This window comes from Parathielavia appendiculata (assembly GCF_033297405.1).
Source record: "Parathielavia appendiculata strain CBS 731.68 unplaced genomic scaffold N657scaffold_9, whole genome shotgun sequence".
In the NCBI taxonomy this organism is placed as follows: Eukaryota; Fungi; Ascomycota; class Sordariomycetes; order Sordariales; family Chaetomiaceae; genus Parathielavia; species Parathielavia appendiculata.
In genome coordinates this window covers 945657-963097 of record NW_026944228.1, presented here as the reverse complement: position 1 = coordinate 963097, position 17441 = coordinate 945657, and the positions used below count along the sequence as shown (strand labels likewise).

General features: G+C 56.2%; 7 protein-coding genes across 7 annotated transcripts; 5 read left to right on the top strand and 2 right to left on the bottom strand.

Moving 5' to 3' along the window:
- Positions 1-289: 289 nt before the first annotated feature.
- N657DRAFT_554741 (uncharacterized protein) lies at positions 290-2584 on the top strand (the record flags this gene model as incomplete). Its single annotated transcript, XM_062787928.1, has 1 exon — positions 290-2584. A coding segment is annotated over one exon (2295 nt), but the record flags the coding sequence as incomplete, so codon positions are not given.
- A 1489-nt stretch (positions 2585-4073) lies between these two features.
- On the top strand, positions 4074-7135 carry N657DRAFT_506052 (uncharacterized protein). The gene is made up of 2 exons (XM_062787704.1): positions 4074-4668; positions 4731-7135. The coding sequence occupies exons 1-2, from the start codon at positions 4315-4317 to the stop codon at positions 6876-6878; spliced, it is 2502 nt and encodes an 833-aa protein (XP_062646233.1). The 5' UTR covers positions 4074-4314; the 3' UTR covers positions 6879-7135.
- Positions 7058-8417, bottom strand: N657DRAFT_506208 (uncharacterized protein). Its single transcript, XM_062787706.1, has 3 exons — positions 8416-8417; positions 8256-8339; positions 7058-8177 (listed from the first exon to the last, which is right to left on the bottom strand). The coding sequence occupies exons 2-3, from the start codon at positions 8279-8281 to the stop codon at positions 7238-7240; spliced, it is 966 nt and encodes a 321-aa protein (XP_062646232.1). The 5' UTR covers positions 8282-8339; positions 8416-8417; the 3' UTR covers positions 7058-7237.
- Positions 8418-9370: 953 nt separating this feature from the next.
- On the top strand, positions 9371-10735 carry N657DRAFT_506139 (Adaptor protein complex sigma subunit). The gene is made up of 5 exons (XM_062787705.1): positions 9371-9762; positions 9821-9851; positions 9913-10030; positions 10085-10359; positions 10479-10735. The coding sequence occupies exons 1-5, from the start codon at positions 9752-9754 to the stop codon at positions 10506-10508; spliced, it is 465 nt and encodes a 154-aa protein (XP_062646231.1). The 5' UTR covers positions 9371-9751; the 3' UTR covers positions 10509-10735.
- N657DRAFT_505360 (uncharacterized protein) lies at positions 10677-11692 on the top strand. Its single transcript, XM_062787700.1, has one exon. The coding sequence runs from the start codon at positions 10963-10965 to the stop codon at positions 11494-11496; it is 534 nt and encodes a 177-aa protein (XP_062646230.1). The 5' UTR covers positions 10677-10962; the 3' UTR covers positions 11497-11692.
- Positions 11541-13347, top strand: N657DRAFT_505982 (repressor of RNA polymerase III transcription MAF1). Its single transcript, XM_062787703.1, has 3 exons — positions 11541-11893; positions 11952-13141; positions 13337-13347. Exons 1-2 carry the CDS (start codon positions 11888-11890, stop codon positions 13020-13022), a joined length of 1077 nt encoding a protein of 358 aa, XP_062646229.1. The 5' UTR covers positions 11541-11887; the 3' UTR covers positions 13023-13141; positions 13337-13347.
- A 1078-nt stretch (positions 13348-14425) lies between these two features.
- Positions 14426-16690, bottom strand: N657DRAFT_657267 (PP2C-domain-containing protein; the record flags this gene model as incomplete). The annotated part of the gene is made up of 7 exons (XM_062794793.1): positions 14426-14844; positions 15045-15305; positions 15374-15580; positions 15654-15738; positions 15829-15902; positions 16041-16350; positions 16655-16690. The coding sequence occupies 7 exons, from the start codon at positions 16688-16690 to the stop codon at positions 14426-14428; spliced, it is 1392 nt and encodes a 463-aa protein (XP_062646228.1).
- Positions 16691-17441: the final 751 nt, after the last annotated feature.

Here is a 17441-nt window from a genome sequence, read left to right as displayed (position 1 = left end):
GATTAGGTCCTGTAATTGAGAGAGCGGCGTCGGCACTCGGCAGCTCTATCCGGCCGCAGCGTGTGGGGCCGACCGCAGCTGGAATGCTGCTGTGTGGCTCTGCGAGTCTCCGCTCGATTTCGCATCGGAAAAACACCACAAAAGCGACCCATTCGACGACGAAGACGCTTTGCAACAAAATATCGAGTCCGGTACGCAGCGCTGCGAATCTGCGACGCCCCAGGCCACCGGGGGGAAAAGAAAGAAAAAAAAAAGAAAAAGCGAGACCAGATATGTCGGAATCATAGCAATGACCCTAGGTTCCGCGCTACCCTGGAGGGCATGCTCCCCGCTGGGTCGCATCACGATCCAGTCCCCACGACGCCAGGGGCTGCCGCTCTCCTCGGTGCTGAAAGACTCCCGAGCCGTCCGCAGTCCCGCCGTCGTCCGATTCCAATCGACCGAACGAGCGCAATCGGCCGACGCTGGCAGTCTCGCATCATACAAGCGCCCTCGAACCCATGATGCTGCCGTAGCCGACGCGCGGCTTTCCCTCCTCGACCGCCTGGACCGCACGCCCCTGTGGCTCCACGGCGACGAGGAACCGGTCGTTGTCAGACCCGCCGTCGCGTATCCCAACAAGCGTGAGACTCGCGAAGCCCTGCAGAAGAAACACCGCGCCCTCACGCAGCAGGCCCGGGTTGAACGTCGCCGCAAACAGCCCCGAGCGGGCGACTGGCGCGCCATTCTTCACCATCTCATAAGGTGGACTCCGACCTCTGCACCAGTCCAGGATGGCATCAAGGTCATCATTCCGGAGCATTCCGCGAAGCTCCTCTGGTCCGACTACGAGAACAATGTATGGAACATCAAATCGAGGACCGGCTGTGACATGACGCTGTGGCGACCACTCGATGGCGAGGACGCTGAGAAGGAAGGCGAGGACGAGGCTGAGGGCAGCGGTGAGAGACAGAGTGCCGGAACGAGCAAGGACCCCTACATCGTGCTCGTCGGCCAGCCCACCGCCGTATCGGCTGCTGTCTATGACATCCTGAAGGTTACCAAGGGCGTCACCATTATCGGCCTCAAGGGCGGCACTCCGACCGTGCTACATGAAGGACGGTCGCCTCAACCGCCTCCCACCCACTCGGCCGCCCCCATGATCGCCCCGACTCGTATTCCTCACTATCCCATGTCCGCACCATGCCGGCCGTACATGCTCAGCATGAGGGCGGATCAGATCCCGCGGCCCAGCGAATGGACGATTGAGTCGTTTCAACACTACGTTGCCGCGCTGACCATGGGCCGTGTGCCCCAGAGTCTTGCCGCAAAGCTGTACCTCGGCGCCGACACCCACCAGGGCACAGTCGTGCGGCGGTTGCACGACCTCTTTAATGATCCGGCCGCGTCGGCCGCCGTCTCGAGCCCGGCCTTCAAGCTCGCCCTTCAGTATCTGGTCCGCGCCGGCGAGACGTTCGTCAAGGACGCCCGGTCGCTGTTTGGCAGCGTCGGTGCCCTGGGCTTGCGCCTCGACACCGACGTGTACAACCTCCTGGCCGAAACATCGGTCAAGTCCAAGAACCTGCTTGCCTTTGAGGGCACAATTCGTCGCATGACAGCCTGTGGACACGCCCCAAATCTACGAACATGGCTGCTCTTCCTGCGCCTGGTTGAGGCCGAGGACGTTAGGAGATACATCCTCCACGCCATGCACACCAAGAACTTCTTTGCAGATGCGAGGACCGTAGCCTCGGTGTCGGTCGAAATGGCTGATCATGATGTCCACCGTGCAATACAGCTGGGCCAGGACTTCGACGCTTTCATCGCCGGACTGCGAGCGTTGTACGGCCCGGAGTGGCAGCTTCAGCGGCGCGCTGCCAACAGGTATCTGGACGTCTTTGGGCGGTACAGCAAGTTCGAGGAATCCAGAAAACTTCTCGAGTACATGTTTGCGAGCGAGTACAGCATGCCGGACGTCATATCGCTCAACACGGTCCTCACGCACTGCAAGCTGCAGAACAAGGTCGACCTGGCCGTGTGCTTCGTCCGCATGTTCGACCAGCGGCGCTGCCGCGTAGCCGACGACATCACCTTCCATTTGCTGTTCGAGGTGGCCCGGAAGACGAGGAAGATGTACCTGCAGAGCGCCGTGTGGCGTTACGCTCACGTACTGGGCCTGACGAAGCACCGCATGCGCGACCGGGCTATTAAGCTGCTTGCCGAGGGAGGCCGGGAGGCCGAATACATGACCTACTGGATACGTCCCTTGTGGGAAGGCCCCGACGGGTGCAAGATCAGTAAAAAGGATGTTTTTGAGACGCTGCTGCTGTGTGACGCCCGCCGCTTCAACGTGGCTAGGCAGCTCCAGGCTGGGCAGCAGGGCTCGCGAAGCGAGTCTTCTCCATCTGAGAACAAGATTTCCAGGGACAATCCTTCAGCACAAGATAGCCTAACAGAATCTCTCCCAGAACGCTCGCCAGAACATTCCCCGGAACACAACTACTACCTTTACGCCAATTCCATGTCCAGACTGGCCCAGCAGTACATGCCCGCGGTTCCGCTCGGCGATTTCCTGCAGGCGGCGCTCGACCACGACCGAAAGCTGCGCAAGATGGTGCTCAACGGCGAGAAGGTGGCCGACGAGATGCTCCTGCACACTGCCCAGTTGCCTCTGGTGAGGCAGAGGACTGCCGGGGGATACCACGTGAATCCCGTACTTGACTGGCTTGCTCAAAGGACGGGGAAGAAGACCGAAGAGGATGGTATTGTGCAGAAGAAGATGGGTCAAAAAGAGGAGGCTGCTGCGGAAACGGGTCTGATATTTGAGGGAAAAGGTATGGAGATTGTTGACGCTGTCACGAACATTGAGAGGGTCTCGCGCACGGTTCAAGCTGAGGGGGAGATGGGTCTGATGGCAGAGATGATGAGTCTGGAGGCTGCTCAACTAAAACGGCAGAGAGAGGGCTCGAAAAAGTTTGGTGTTGATGGGGAACCCGAGGAAACACCGCACGAGACTTATTCAGAAAGGAAGGATGCTGCGCTGGAAGAGGGTTCAAGCCAGGAGGTTGCCGAGCCATTACAGCAGGAAGAGCCCATTGACAATTTGGGTGTTGGTGGGGAAGTGGAAAGGCTCCCGCGGGAGATTCAGCCTGAGCCGGTGACTACGGAGAAGGCGAACGACGTTATGGATAACCTTGGTTCCGGCACGGAAACAGTGGATGACCCGCACGCTGTCGACACGCACGCTTCAACATCAAGCAGCAGTAATCACTTTTATCATACATGGCCAACCCGCTGGCATCCGGCGTCCGAACCGGCGAATATATCGAAGCTGAAGGATAGGGTTGAAGGTTCACACCAGACGGATATGCCGGTTGAGCCTCAGAGCAAGGCAGGCCCATCGCCACAGCGCCGTCGATGGCGGCTTGGAGCATCAGCGCGAAGAACGCCAGCCCGTACCCGCACTCGGCCGCAGGACTCCGAGGAGCACAACATGCAGCCATCAGACGGAATTTCACGAAAGGACAAGCTGCCACCACTCGAATCGCTAGAGGACCGCGAGGCCAGGGAGAGAGCGCACATGGTGTTGCATTATCTACTGAGCGCAGCCGAGAAATTTGGGGATACCAAGCCGCTGGCCCAGGCGAGCATCCTAGGGACGCTGCGGGCAGGCGCGGGGATGGGCGTCCAGCATCCTGCTCTTTCGGCGGGACCTCTTGGGCCGGATGGATGGTACGCCGCGGGTGGTGGTGGCGATGGCAGGGAGGAGATGCCATCGGGTTATTTGCTGGGTCCGAATCGGGATTTTGAGGGGAGCCGCATGCAGTACCTGACGGGACATGAAGGGAGGTGAATGCGAGTTTCAATGATCTGCTTATTGCTTATGGGATGGGGACGGGCTTAGATAGGCTTAGAGAGGGCCAGGAGAGGAAGGAGAAGGGCAACATAGCGTTGTCAGCATGTGCGATATGTTTGTAAGTTCTATATGTAGACTGAGGGGATACCCACCCTCGCATATGGCACCTTGGATTTGTACATGAAATTGGGGCTCAGACGGGCGTTGGCTTTCGCAGCACTTGCTTCAGTTCATTCATTCTGGAGACGACGTTAAGTTTTCCCCTACTGTACCAATTTCCACCGCAGTGGCATGAAAGCGGGGACTTTTCATTCAAACAACCACAGCACCTGAAACACTCCTCAGCCTAGAATGAAAACTGATGTCTTCGCCATGATTTCAATAAGTGAACAAACAAAGCCACGGAAAGGGTTCTAATGAAGAAAACGAAGACACTCCTGATAACAACTTTTGATTAGCAGCAATCACTCTTTCTTAGAATGGCCAACCCGCTGGCATCCGGCGTTGTGCCCGCGCAGCTCGGCTTCTTGGCCATCTACAATCCCGGCCTGGGCACTACCGACGAGACGCTCGATGACCAGATTGTCTACTATGCGTCAGGCAGCACCCAGTCAACCTCGAAACGGCGCCGTCACCGCGCTGCCAAAGACGGCCGCCCAACCGATGACATTTCAAACGAAGAGCGCAATGAGCGGCTCCGGCAGATAGGTCTCGCCCAGGGCATGGTCGAGTTTGGCAGGAGCTTCTCTGGAGGCAAGCCCGTCGACTCAATCGACACAGAGCGCAGCCGTGTCGTGCTGCATGAGCTGGAGCTAGGCTGGTGGATTCTCGCGGTAAGCTTCCATCCGTGTTATTGAAGTCATATATTCTCAGTGTACTGAGTATACACACCCAGTCCATCGACCTGACCCGCCTCCCCCTACCGCCCACCAAGGCAGCCGGGGCATCCACCATCTCAACAACCCCTGCACCATCTCCTCCCATTCCTCCACCACCATCATCAGCCAAAGGCACCACCACCACCACCATCTCCCCTTCTCACACAAACCAGGCTCAACAGGCGGCCCTCACCCAGCAATACGAGTACTCCTCCCGCGAGGTAAAACCCGCCATCCTCCTCCGTCAAGACCTCCTCCGCGCCCACGCCCACTTCCTCCTGCACCACGGCCCGTCGCTCTCGTCTCTTTTTGCTTCCACCCCGCGCCCGCACTTCACCGCGCTGCTGGCCCGCTACTGGGACCTGTTCTTGTCGACCTGGCACGTCTTGTTGCACGGCAATCCGGCGTGCAGCGTTTTGGGGGGAATCAAGATCGCGGCGTGTGGCGAGCTGGGGATCGGGGTCGGCGAGGAGGACCGCGGGAGCGGGGAGCGGGAGGTCCTGGAGGGGCTTGTGGAAAGGGTGGATGGGTTGGTGGATTTGGTGGTGGGGAGGTTCGGATCTGGAGACGCGGGTAAGGCGGAGCGGAAGCAGCAGGGTGAGGTTGGGAGAAAGGGTAAGGGGTCACTGACGAGGAAGGGGGATGAGGAGGAAGGGTGGCTTGGCCTGGGGGGTGAGGTTGCGGCGGAGGATGGGGTCGTATTCTTGGGCGTTGGCGCTCTTTCCAGGCGGAGCCTCCGGGCCGTGACGAGCTGGATGGAAGATATCTACATGTGGGGGAAGAGTGCTTATGGCGTGGTTGATATCCCGGCCGGGAGTTCTTCGCGGGCGAAGAAACGGAGAGGGGCTGGCAAGAAGGCAGACGTTGTCTCCCCGTCTTCAGCCAGTGGTGGGAAGAAGGATACAGCAAAAGGGGCGCTTACAGCAGCTGAGCCTCAATCAACCAGCGATGTCCGCGCTACACACGGAGATTCCACGGCTCCTCCACACACGCCCGCGACCGCTGGAACGGGCGCCGGTATGGACATGATGTTCAGCTATCTCAAGCTTGGATATGGTACTTATTGGTCACTCGGCTCTTTCACTTCCGCGACGACCTCGGAACCAGATGATGGACCAAAAGAGCCCGAAACTTCTTCTGGAGATGCCGGGTCCCAAAAGCGTTCGAAGGACCTTGATGCCGGCTATTTCCTGGTTGGGCCGGACGAGCCTGGAACCGAGATGCAGCAACCAGACTCCGCAGAGGAGGAAAATACCACGGGGCAACAGACAGTCACGATCGCGCTCGAGGCGCAAGATCCCCAGGACACCAAGGCACACACGGCAGATCTACCCAGCACAGACACCAAGAAGTCAAAGACAACAACCCTCCGCCCTGTCGTCTACGTCCACCGGCCCTTCATCTACATCCTGCTCTTCCGACCCGACAAAGTCTCGTCGTCCACCTGGGAAGACCTCTCCCAATCCCTCCACACCCAGTTCACGCCCCTCCACAAACCCCTCCTCACCTCCACCGCCTACCGGCCCGAGAAACCCATCCTCGCCGGCTCATCCCAGACCAGCAAAATCTACGACCTCGTCTTCGACACCAGCACGTTAACGATCCACTCAACGATACCCAACATCCCCGACCCAGTCCTCCTCGCCGACACCTCGTCCTCCGGTACGGCGGTCCCCTCATCCGTCTGGACGCGCGTGGAAGCGCTCAACACGCACAACCAGATCCTAAACTTTTTTGCGGGCAGCCGCGGCGATCTGTCGGCGTTCGAGGAGACGTGCAAGACAAGTCGCGGGTGGTGGGTCGTCTGGAACCGAGTCCTCGACCACCGGGGTCCCGCAACAAGGGACAGCAAGCCGCCGCCGCCGCTCTCATCACCACCCTTTGCGGTCGCATCGGACGCAGGAGGAGGGGGGACAGTGGCGGAGGACGATGATGATTCTGGGGATGATGGGGGTGAATCAGCAGCGGTGGGGAGCAAGGAGATTTTCCTGGTTCGAAGGGCTAGCGACCACGGTGGCGGGGCTGGCGTCAGGGGCGTGAGCGCGTCGTACGTTGGTGGTGCTGGTGCTGCTGGCGGGTGGGCGGATGGGGCGGGCCGGCTCGCGCAGGGAATTGGCGTGGATACTCGGCGGTATATCGAGGGGTTGTTGAGTCTGAGTCGGTGAGCGAAGGTGTTGGTGATACCTCATGAATCATTAGAAGCACTGCGTCTCGTCATATCGACCTGAAGATGGTGATTGATTGAAGGAGGTTGGAATTGCCTTCTGCCGTCGATTTCGCAACCACCATGGACAGGTACCAAATCCGAAAAAGAAGGATAGGATGGACTGACTCAATCAGCGAGTACTCCCGGGATATACCGTTCGATTCGCTCTGTTGTAAAGGGGAAATATAAACGGTGAGCCATATGAGGTGATTCTTTGCCCGTGTTCCTCGTTCCCTGAAACTGTATACCCAAAGACCCGGACTTGACCTGAACTCCTGATCAGTTTGAGCCGCCTAAACCGGCGGAGTGCCAGGCAGATTACTCGTCTGCCAGCTCCGCGCCCGCGAAATATCCCTTGTTTTCAATGACGCCACGATCCCGAACGACAGCCGTGTATTTCACAACCCATTGTGGCGTGAGATCCCCCCGCAGCCCGCCTGTTCCGGTCTCGAAATCGGCCAGGAGCCCCGCCCCGCCTTGTCGCTGACCAAGCAGGTCCCTCAATGTTCCTTTGGGGAGAATATCGGTGCAGTCGCTATGGACTAGCAGCTCAATGCCCTGCTCCTTCGCCAACTGTGCCAGAGGCGGCGGCACATTGCAGCAGTTCTTGAGGTTGACTTGGTTGACAACCGGGCGCACCTGGACCTTCTGGAGGAATTTGGACAGCTTCTCGCTGCCAAACTCGGCGAGACCCAGCTTCTTTGCCAGCCCGGCGCGGTGCAACTCCTCGATGGCGGGCCAGGTCGCAATTTCGTCTGCGTCGTTGCCTTGTCCCGCATTGATCCTGTCGGCCTCCCACTCGCAGTCGCCCTCGAACGACATGCCCGGGAAGGACACGATGAGCAGGTCGACCGCTGGGGCGCGCAGCTCCCTTAAGACATGCGCTAGCGCCTCTTTCGCAAACTGCGACCGCTGCGAGACGGCGGCGCCCGGCAGGAAGAAAAGCTTGGCTGTGACGTCGTAGTGCGCCGGCTCCTCCTGCAACCCGTGGGCGTCCCAATCGATCGCCGGCACGTAAAGGACGCCATCTTTGTGGGCAGTCCAGACCGATGCCGGCGGGCGCCCGCCCGTCTCGGCGTCTACCTCAATGACATTGGCGCTGCCGTTCCCGTTGACGGCGCCGTTGCTGTGCGCGGATTCGGCCGCATAATCTTCTTGCGCGGCAAGAAAGTTGCTCCTTAGCGAGTTCGTGAGCTCGAGGTTGGATCGGAATGTGCCTGGTTTTCGAATGATGGAAGGCCCGCCAGAGACGATGTTCCTGAATCAACAGTCTCGCAGTCAGCAGCCGGCCGTGTCTTTCGGGGCGGATCGGTGGATTTCTGGTTTCGGTGTTTACCCTGTGGAGAGGATTATCTTGGTCATCGCTGCTATGCCTGACCTGCCAGGACTCAGAAATTTCTCATCCAGCAACGCTGTCCGACTGCCAGTGTGCTTGAGAGAAAAGAGAAGGTCAGGATAAGAAACGTTTAAGCACTCGGTGGGGTTCGAAAACCAACGGCTTATTAACGTATTAATGCTTCTAGAAGCAAGCCCCCGCCAGGCCGATTTTGACAGGCTGATGGAAAAAAGACCGAGAACAAATGCAGGGTTCTAGACTTGAATGGGGCACATGGTAAGATAGCCACCCGAGTCCTGACGGCCGGACAGCTTCATGAATGCTTTATATATAATAATGGTACTTGGAATGCAAGCTGCGGGCTGACCAACCGAGATGATGTATGGTAGGTGGTTATCTCTGGCAGCGTGGGGAAGCGCTGGTCGGCCACTTCTCGCCCCGGGCCGTCAAAGAAGAACCGGAGACTCGAGACTCCAGTTAAGTGTGCTGTCGACCCCCCCAGAATCGGTCTGCTCCCTTGAGACCATAGAGAAGGCGGATGCCATGCATGCTCGGTTTGCAGTGTACCGTACCTTTGTTGGCATGTCTTTGTCTACGTCGACCTGTTATGACAAGAATGGAAGCTTGGGACTCGGAGGTGACAGACGTGGTTTCAAAAAGTACAATTGTACGGATACTCGGTACCTTATTCATGCTCTCTGTACCTATTTACAGAATCGGGATTTACCCCGCTGATGTAGCCACTACTTCTATGCCCCTCCATTGATTGATCCCTGCGTTCGGCTTCTCATTCGTCAGGTCAATTCCACTTATCTTAGGTGGCAGCCCCAAATCTCTTAATATCGGGCAGTTGGCTCTGGAGAGGTAAATAAGAGATCCTACGGTTCTAGACGACACAAAGCATGCGCGTACGCGGGAACCACAGGAAGGGGTTAATTTAAGGTTCTCAAGTTCGATAGTGTAGTATGATTGGCAATGCGGGCAATACGCGAAGCGTTTCTGATAAACTTGGTTTTTCGCTCAGCATTAAAGATCAAAGAGTTAAGTCCAAAGGCAAGTGGGGCTGTCCCGAGTCCTAAAGAAGACCTTGAAAATAATATAACTAACGTTATATCAAGAGCTTTGCGCGTCTTATCTTACCCGCTTTACCAATCGTGATGTACAATCAGATGCGTGCGACTTGATTTACTACCTTCTATACTGTCCGCATACGCACATGTGTTCTATCGCCTACAATAGCTGTATTTTGTTCTTGGTCTCTTGGGTCAACCTTGGCCTGGCAGAAGGGGTTGGTGGCAGCCAAAAATAAGCGGGGTTGACCTGACGTTTGAGAGGGCAAAGCGGGAGAATTCGTTCCTCAGGCAATATTATCTCGTGGCCAACCCTGGAACCGAACCCAGCAATTGGAAATTGGGAGTCAAACCCGCTCATTCAACTCGCTCTCGTGCTTGCACCACACAACAAGCTGCTGCCGGTGAAGCTCGGCGCGCTTCATCATGGCGATCAAGTACGTCAGGAGACTTGCATTTTTGTGTTCTTGTCACGGCTAACCCACATCGTGGCAGCTATCTAATCCTACTTTCTCGCCAAGGGAAAGTCGTGAGTTGCCATTGTCTCTCCCCGTTCGGCGGTACGAAGCTAACCCGACACCTTGTAGCGCCTGGCTAAATGGTTTACCACTTTGTCGCCAAAGGACAAAGCCAAGATCGTGAAGGATGTCTCGCAGCTTGTGCTGGCGCGGCGCACTCGGATGTGCAACTTCCTTGAGTACAAGGGTAAGTGTTCACTAGGCTACGTGTCTTGTGAGGGCTTTGCTCACATCTACCTAGACACCAAAATAGTCTACCGCCGATACGCTTCATTGTTCTTCATTGCCGGCTGCTCCTCTGACGATAACGAGTTAATCACTCTCGAAATCATCCACCGATACGTCGAACAGATGGACAAATACTACGGCAACGTGTGCGAGCTCGACATTATTTTCTCTTTCACCAAGGCCTATTATATACTCGACGAGCTCCTGCTGGCAGGAGAGCTGCAGGAGAGCAGCAAGAAGAACGTCCTACGCTGTATTTCGCAGCAGGACGCGCTAGAGGATATGGAGGTTGGTATCCCCCTGTTTCCCTGTGGCTGACATGCATTCCCTCTTGCAGAGTTGTGTGCCGGCGTCCATCTGTCCATGACCCCAACAATCTCTGTCTTACTGACGTGCCGTCCGCTCAGGTCGAGGACGAAGTCACAAAGATCATGTAGAGGAGCAGCTCCGCTGCACCCTCAATTGATCCCCTTCCTCCCCTGCCCTCGACGAACGCTTCCCGGACATTGCGGCGGATCAATTTTTCTGGCCGCGAAATGACTGATCCATATTGACACGACGGACACAGGAGATGGAGAAGATCGAAAGCTCGCTCAAGGAAGTGGGGTTTCTGTGAGACCGCAACCGCTGTATGATACCCTCTATGACGACGACGAAGCCGAGCAGCCGAGTGATTGCGAATCGCTTCGACTTTACCAGTCTTACGGGCGTTACGCAGTCGACCGGAGTCGAAACATGCGGGGAATCCCGTGCGACAAACCGGCGGAAAATGGAGGGACATCGGGCTACATTTACCCATCAGGAGGGAGCAAACTCCTTTCGCAGAATTCGCAGAATCTAGATATGGGCATGTAGATAATTCCTCCCACTGCTAGGCCCAGCAGAGGCCGAATGCAGCATTGTAACACCCTCTCTGGCATAGCAGCCAGGCGCAGCAGACCAGCAATCCAGGAATTCCCCCACCCCAGCAAAAACGCCACGCGGTGCTGCACATGCCCACATATCATCCAACAGACAAACCATGTGGCCGAGCATGAAATAGGGGACACGGTTGGGTTTTGTCAGCTTCTCCCCGTTGATGGCATTCCGAACGATCCTCGTGCGCATTCCTGGGCATCTCATTCGTTTACTACAGCTTTGACACCCGGAATGGGTGCAGGCGGAGCTTTCGGCAGAAGGGCGTGTTGCGGGCGGGAGAGGTGTGCCGATTGTTCTACCCCGTGTTCCCCGAGACCGGGATTACGCTACCAGCTGGGCCGGACCAAGGACCAGCGGGCAGATGTGACGGATGATGCAAGCTTGGAACACGAAACCACAACAATGCATGGAAATCCAACGCATCTATTGACCGCAAGCTGTCGCGACTTCAATCCGAGAGATTCCATTCGTCACTTGCCTCCTCTCAATCGCGATTATCGTACTTAAAACGTCTCGACTACCACCACATATCAACGCTGTGCGGCCGCATCTCGGCACTCACCACCCCACGTCTCGTTCCCGGCTTTGTTCACTTCCAGTCTGGCACCACAAGACTGCCAACCTGCGCTTCCCCGCTGTTCCCGGACTTCGCACCAAACAGTCGCCCTTTCGACCGCCACGGCCACTTTCAGCCCTCAATACTTTTCCGCATTCTGACATTGTGAACATCGCGCGATAACCCGTTAGCTACGTGTGCTAACATTCGGTGCCGGGTTCCGGCATTTTCTCCGCTGCCCCAGCGACGCGCCGCTTTCCGACGTCATCCATCCCCATCATTGAACGACGACAGCCAGACTAGACAGGAGCTAGGCCAGCTGCATCTGACCTTCACTGCAAAATGAAGGTATTCAACGCTGTTTTCGACATTTCCGCTGCGGCGCATGGCTTACAGGACCCAATAGTACCTATCACTGCCATCATTTGACGTGGTGACGAGCGCCCTCAATTTCGACACGCCGGATTGCCATGTCACAGGCAGCTGCGACCTTTATACGACCAAAGCTGCCGGCTCTGACAAGAAACTCTACAAAAATATCCAGCAATCACTCCAATCGCAACATGACGCCCTGCTCAAATTCGGCGCGTCGCTCTCACCGCCCCAGCGCGATTCCTTGGCCGCGAGCCTCAACCTGAGTCGCTCGTCGCCGTTCGGCTCGTTCGATGAGGTCGCGAACCGGCGCACGTTTGCCTATCTCATCGCCACGCTCAATGCGTCGCATCCCGACTACGACTTCTCCCATGTCCTGCGGCCGGCCGACTTCAAGCGCGAGCGCGTACTGCGGCGCGTCATGACGCAAATAGACAGCACTCTCAGCAGCGTGCGCCCCAACTCGACCCTGCTCGACGTCGCGATACCACGCAGCTCCCCGGCGAAACTGACCGACTTTAACACGGGCATATCGACGGCGCCCGCATGGGGCCCGCAAATGTGGTCTATGATCGACAAGGAGATGATGCTCAAGGACTGCAGCATCTTCTCTTATCAACCCGCCGACGATCCGTTTGACGAGGAGGAGGGCGCCATTTGGGCTCTACATTACTTCTTCTTCAACAAGGCTCTCAAGCGGGTATGCTACCTCTATGTGAGGGGCGTACCCGTCATGAGCCACAGCCCACGGGTGAGGGCGCACTCGGCCCTGTCACGCAAGACAAGAGCCAGCCTTACGGGGCTTGGTGAAGAGGACACGGACGACCTGGGCGCCAACAAGCGCGCTCGGTACTGGTTGGGGGATAAGTTTGCCGAGCGCATCACGGCGAGCGATGATGACATGGACGACGGGCTGGTATGGAACCGCGATGCCGATGGCGATGTGAATTGCCAGTACGACGACGATGACTACGACGAGGAGGACGAGTTTGAGGAGGAAGAGGACGGCCCGGGCGCTATGGATACCGACGAGGCCGAGGATGACAAGCGTCGCGTGAGGGGCGTCAGCGAGGATATCGCTGCGAGGATGGAAATCGATGTCTGAACATGCTTTTCCCCTTTCTACTGCGGCTTCCCGGCCCTCTTGCCCCGTCGTTGGCCTTCCTTTCGATCGGCCTGACCGGACTTGGCATCCACATGCCGGCGCACGCAGCGGCCTGGACGGTACGATACTGTTGCTGTGTTTTTGTCACGTAAGCACGTAGTGCTTTTGATTGCATTTGTTATATTTTCTGAGTTTTCCTATTTCTTCTAATTGTCTGTTTCATTTATTGATATATTCTGTGGATTTTCAGGGACTAGTTCCAGCCATATCGATTTTTCAGTTGGACGGAATTGATCTCACCGGCGGTTTCGTAGGAGGCAATGACGCAAAGCATTGAGCGCCAATTCTGGCCAAATTATCCCTGACTGGGGTAAGGAGGACGGTTGGGAACTTACGGCATGTGTCGGCGGCATTGATTGTTGGTTTATCGTTCTGAGGACAGTGATTCCAGGTCGATGAAGGACACTGGTACTAGGAGTTATGGGAGCGCTTGTACGTTTTTTCTTTCTTTGCTCGCTCATATAGGGAGATATATTACCTTTCTCCTTCAAATGAGAACTATCACGGAACGATCTGCTGTACCTTACCTGGAACACGAGGAGTAGGCAGCTGCCTCACTTCATATAGCGCCTGGTAAGTGATATTCACCAGGCCTAGTCGCTTTATCACTTTCATCCCTCCCCCTTAATGCCTTAATGACATTTGTCCTTCTGGTTGCCTAGACAATGATCGCTAGTTTTGTGGCTTCAGGACGCAGCCGTGAAAAGCAGGGTACTCACCAAGTGACTTCGGGGTCGTTATCTGCAGGTGTTTGGATTGCAGAAACCTTACCAATCTTCACCGTCGAGAGATTGAAAATAAAGATTGCGAGCAATCCAGGGCATTCACGTAGCCCAAGCACCACCGGGTGGGATCGCCACACACATCCACAAGATCAACAAGGAATCAGGGACGAGATCATATCAAAGCAGTGACAGAAGCAGTAACAATAACAGAAAAGGGGCCAATCAACAAAAAGGAAAAAGAGACGGCGGGAAAGAACCACAGAACGAGCAGCGGTCCATCATGTCACCCCTTCCCCTCTCATCCCTTAGCAAATCCATCCACCAACACCATCATCCCTTTCAGCCCCGCACCCCTTTCCTTCCTACGCCTTCCACGGCCCCAGCCTGACTTGATCCCAAACCCCCAACCCCAATGAAACCGTCATTTCAAACCATCAGACATGAGCTTGGCTGTGGGTTATTGGTACGGGGCAGTGCGGGGTATGGTATGGTATAATATGATCATCATGCTTGTTCGACCAAGAACTTGGTATAAAAAGAAAGCATCTCAATGTCTGGTGGGGTTGGCGGATCCCTTCAACTTCTGTCCAACAACCCATCATGAAGTTTCATGGCAATTCATGCACCCTTCTTCGCCTCTGCCTCTTCGCCGTTCTTTTCGTCATCCGCCTTGTTGCCCCCAGTCACCGTTGTTTCCGCCTGCGCATGCTGCTGTGACGTCGACGAGCCGGTATCCACGGCGGGGGCGGCGGCCTTCTCACCCCCAGTAGCCTCCGCCGAGTTGGCCTCCTGCGATGTGGACGATGACGATGAACCCTTTGAGACCTGAATTGCAAGATCTTTGTCCTCCTCTGAGTTGTCAAACATCTCTGTGTCGTCCGAGTCAGTTAACACCTCGGTGCCGTCGCCGAGAAAAATGATGCGCCCCCTGTAACCGCCGATGCCGAAGTTCTTGGACTGCTTGTTCTGGTCCTCGAGGTCATAACCGCTGTCGCTGTCATCGAAATTGTGGTGCACACCGGGCCCTCGGAACTCGGCTATAGTGGGGGAGAGAGACAAGTGTTAGTAGCTTGACTAACCAAGAGCAAAGGAAGATGCATGAGGACAAGCGGTGTTACGAACACACCGGGCAAGCGACAAAACTTTGGGAACAAAAATGGGCAGAAAAAGAGACAGGTATATAGGGCTGGTAAGAAGAATAACAGACGTGCGCTTCAAGGGGCTGGCGTATGCCTACCATATTCGGGAGGAGCACAAGGGCCATCTCCATTGGCAACCCGTCTGGCTATCTCCTCATACCACTCCTCCTTGGTACGACCCCTAAGGAAGCCAATGATGACCATGGTCATGTTATCACAACCCACGCCGCCCGTCTCTGAATTGGATGCCAGACAGTTGTCCATCATGTTCTCGCAGATCTTGTCCAATTCTTGCTTTGCAGCGATCCCACGCCTGACAAACTCGATCACGGCTTGAGAGGATTGGCAGTCCCAGATACCTAGTGTAGAAGATTCGTGTGAGCGCAAAACCTCGAAGGCTTGTGGTTTCCTGCAGGCGAGGGCTTACCGTCGCATGCAATAACGAGGAACTCGTCGTCGTCACCCATCTCATGGACCACGACATCGGGATATGCTGTGACAATTTGTTGCTCGGGTGCCAGCTCGGCACTCTTCTTGAACTCAAAATCTCCGATCGCTCTCGACAAGGCCAGGTTTCCGTTCACACGGCCAAAGTCCACGAAGCCGCCTGCGGCCGTGATTCTCGCCTTTTCGCCTAAACCCCGGCACAACGCCACGTCAGCAAGGGGCTGCTTGCATCGCAGAGACATAGGATTGTGTTGGCGCACCTTCATTTTGCGGCTTGTGGTCAAATGACAATGGTTTCGCCCGGCCCTTGACTCCAAGTACGCCTCTAGAGTCGCCGGCGTTTGCCTACAAAATTGTGGTTTCGTGGTCAGCAGAGTTGGGTGTGGGGAACGGGAGGCGCGGGGGCGGGAGAGAGTGCTGGGGAGAGAAACGAACAATATAAATCTTGTCGTCGGTAATTAGGCCCACACAAGCTGTGCAGCCTGAGACTTCCTCTTCATACTTTGGATCTGCTCAGAATATCCAAATCAGCGGATGTCATCGAAGACACCGGATACCCCCACGGTGGTGATGGTAGCGGGGCGGTCGTGAACACCCTGGCTCTCGTCCCCGCCCCCTGTCCGCCGGCATGTCCGGGGCTAGCATACCGTTCAGAATGGCTCGGTCTGTCGCAAGAAAGCCGTCCTTCAGGGCCTGCTCGTAGTTGCCTGCTTTGAATGTGTCTTGTTTTGCAACGATGCGGTGGATATTGTCGCCAGCGAAGAGCGCGACATTGCTGCCGCCGTGGCCGTCGAAGACACCGAAGAAGGAGAGTTTGGACGGATGTTCTTTGGCAGCCTTGGGATTATCCTCGAGCAGGTTGAGTACCGCCGTGTGCGCATCCTCCATGCTTATGCGCCAGCCCTGCATGGCCGACAGGCCGTAGAGGAGCCGTTCATCTCCGCCAGTTGCTGATGTCTAGAGAGAGGGGTGGTGTCCCGTTGCGTCAGTAGGCTGTTTGACGTGAACTGCTGTGAAGCTCACGGAAGATCATTTTCGTGATCGAGTACTATCGGCAGATAGTCGTCCGAGTAACAACGACGCTGATAGGCAACCGGTTGCAGAAGAAAGACGGTGATGTGGTGAGGCATGCGAGCATCGCGGTTAAGGAGGGGCAGTTTGAGCACCACCAGGCGCGAAGCCCTGGACACCAGCCAGCGCCAGCAAAAAGCACAAGGCACCTGAACCTCGCTTCGAAAACTAAAGAGATGTGAACACATACCTTCTCGACAACGGGCTCAGAGAGTGTCTGGCCCATCGTGATGCGATGTCGAAATACAATTCGGCAGCGGGCGCGGCTACCAGTGGGGGTGAGGGGTGTTTTTGTCTGGGGAGGTTTGGGCAGAGGAAATGGGCAGGCAGCGAAACGACTTGAACCAAGTTCAAATTTTCTCGGCGTGCCCTGCTAACAAACTGGCTTTCTGATGACGTTGAATGGGCAGGATTGGTCAGGCGCCCTCCAAGTGAAATTTGAGCGCGTTGTGGTGTGACCCCGCCAAAGGCTGTTCTCGCCCCTGTTTCTGTGCCTTTGGGGTTTCCTTCCTTTCAGCTTGCTGAATTCCGGGTCACTGGGGCGCTTTTGCGTTCCTCCCGGTCGTGCACGGGCAGATCTGGCTTTCAGGTGATGGTGGAGCGGGGTTTTGCGGGAACGGGCGCTGCCCCTGCGAAGGGCTCGCTGGTTTGACCGTGCAGCTGACAAGCAAGGCGAGCCAGTCTTCCAAGGCCAGGCGGGCTTAAAGAGCGGAAGCTTGGGCGGTATCTATCCAAATTACCTTACCTATTTGGAGCAGCAAAAACCTGAGCTCACAGCAGAATAAAGAGCAACATATCGTGTTGATAAGGCGAGGGTTAGCTTCCGGCGGAGTTGATAACAAAGGTCAATCAAGGTCCAGTTACTCAGCTATAACGTTTTCTAGGTACTTTCAGGTACTTGAATGATGGGGTAAGCTTAATGCTGTGAATTTGTTGTTCGGCTGTACTAGCTGTCAGGGACACTGCAACGATTCGGA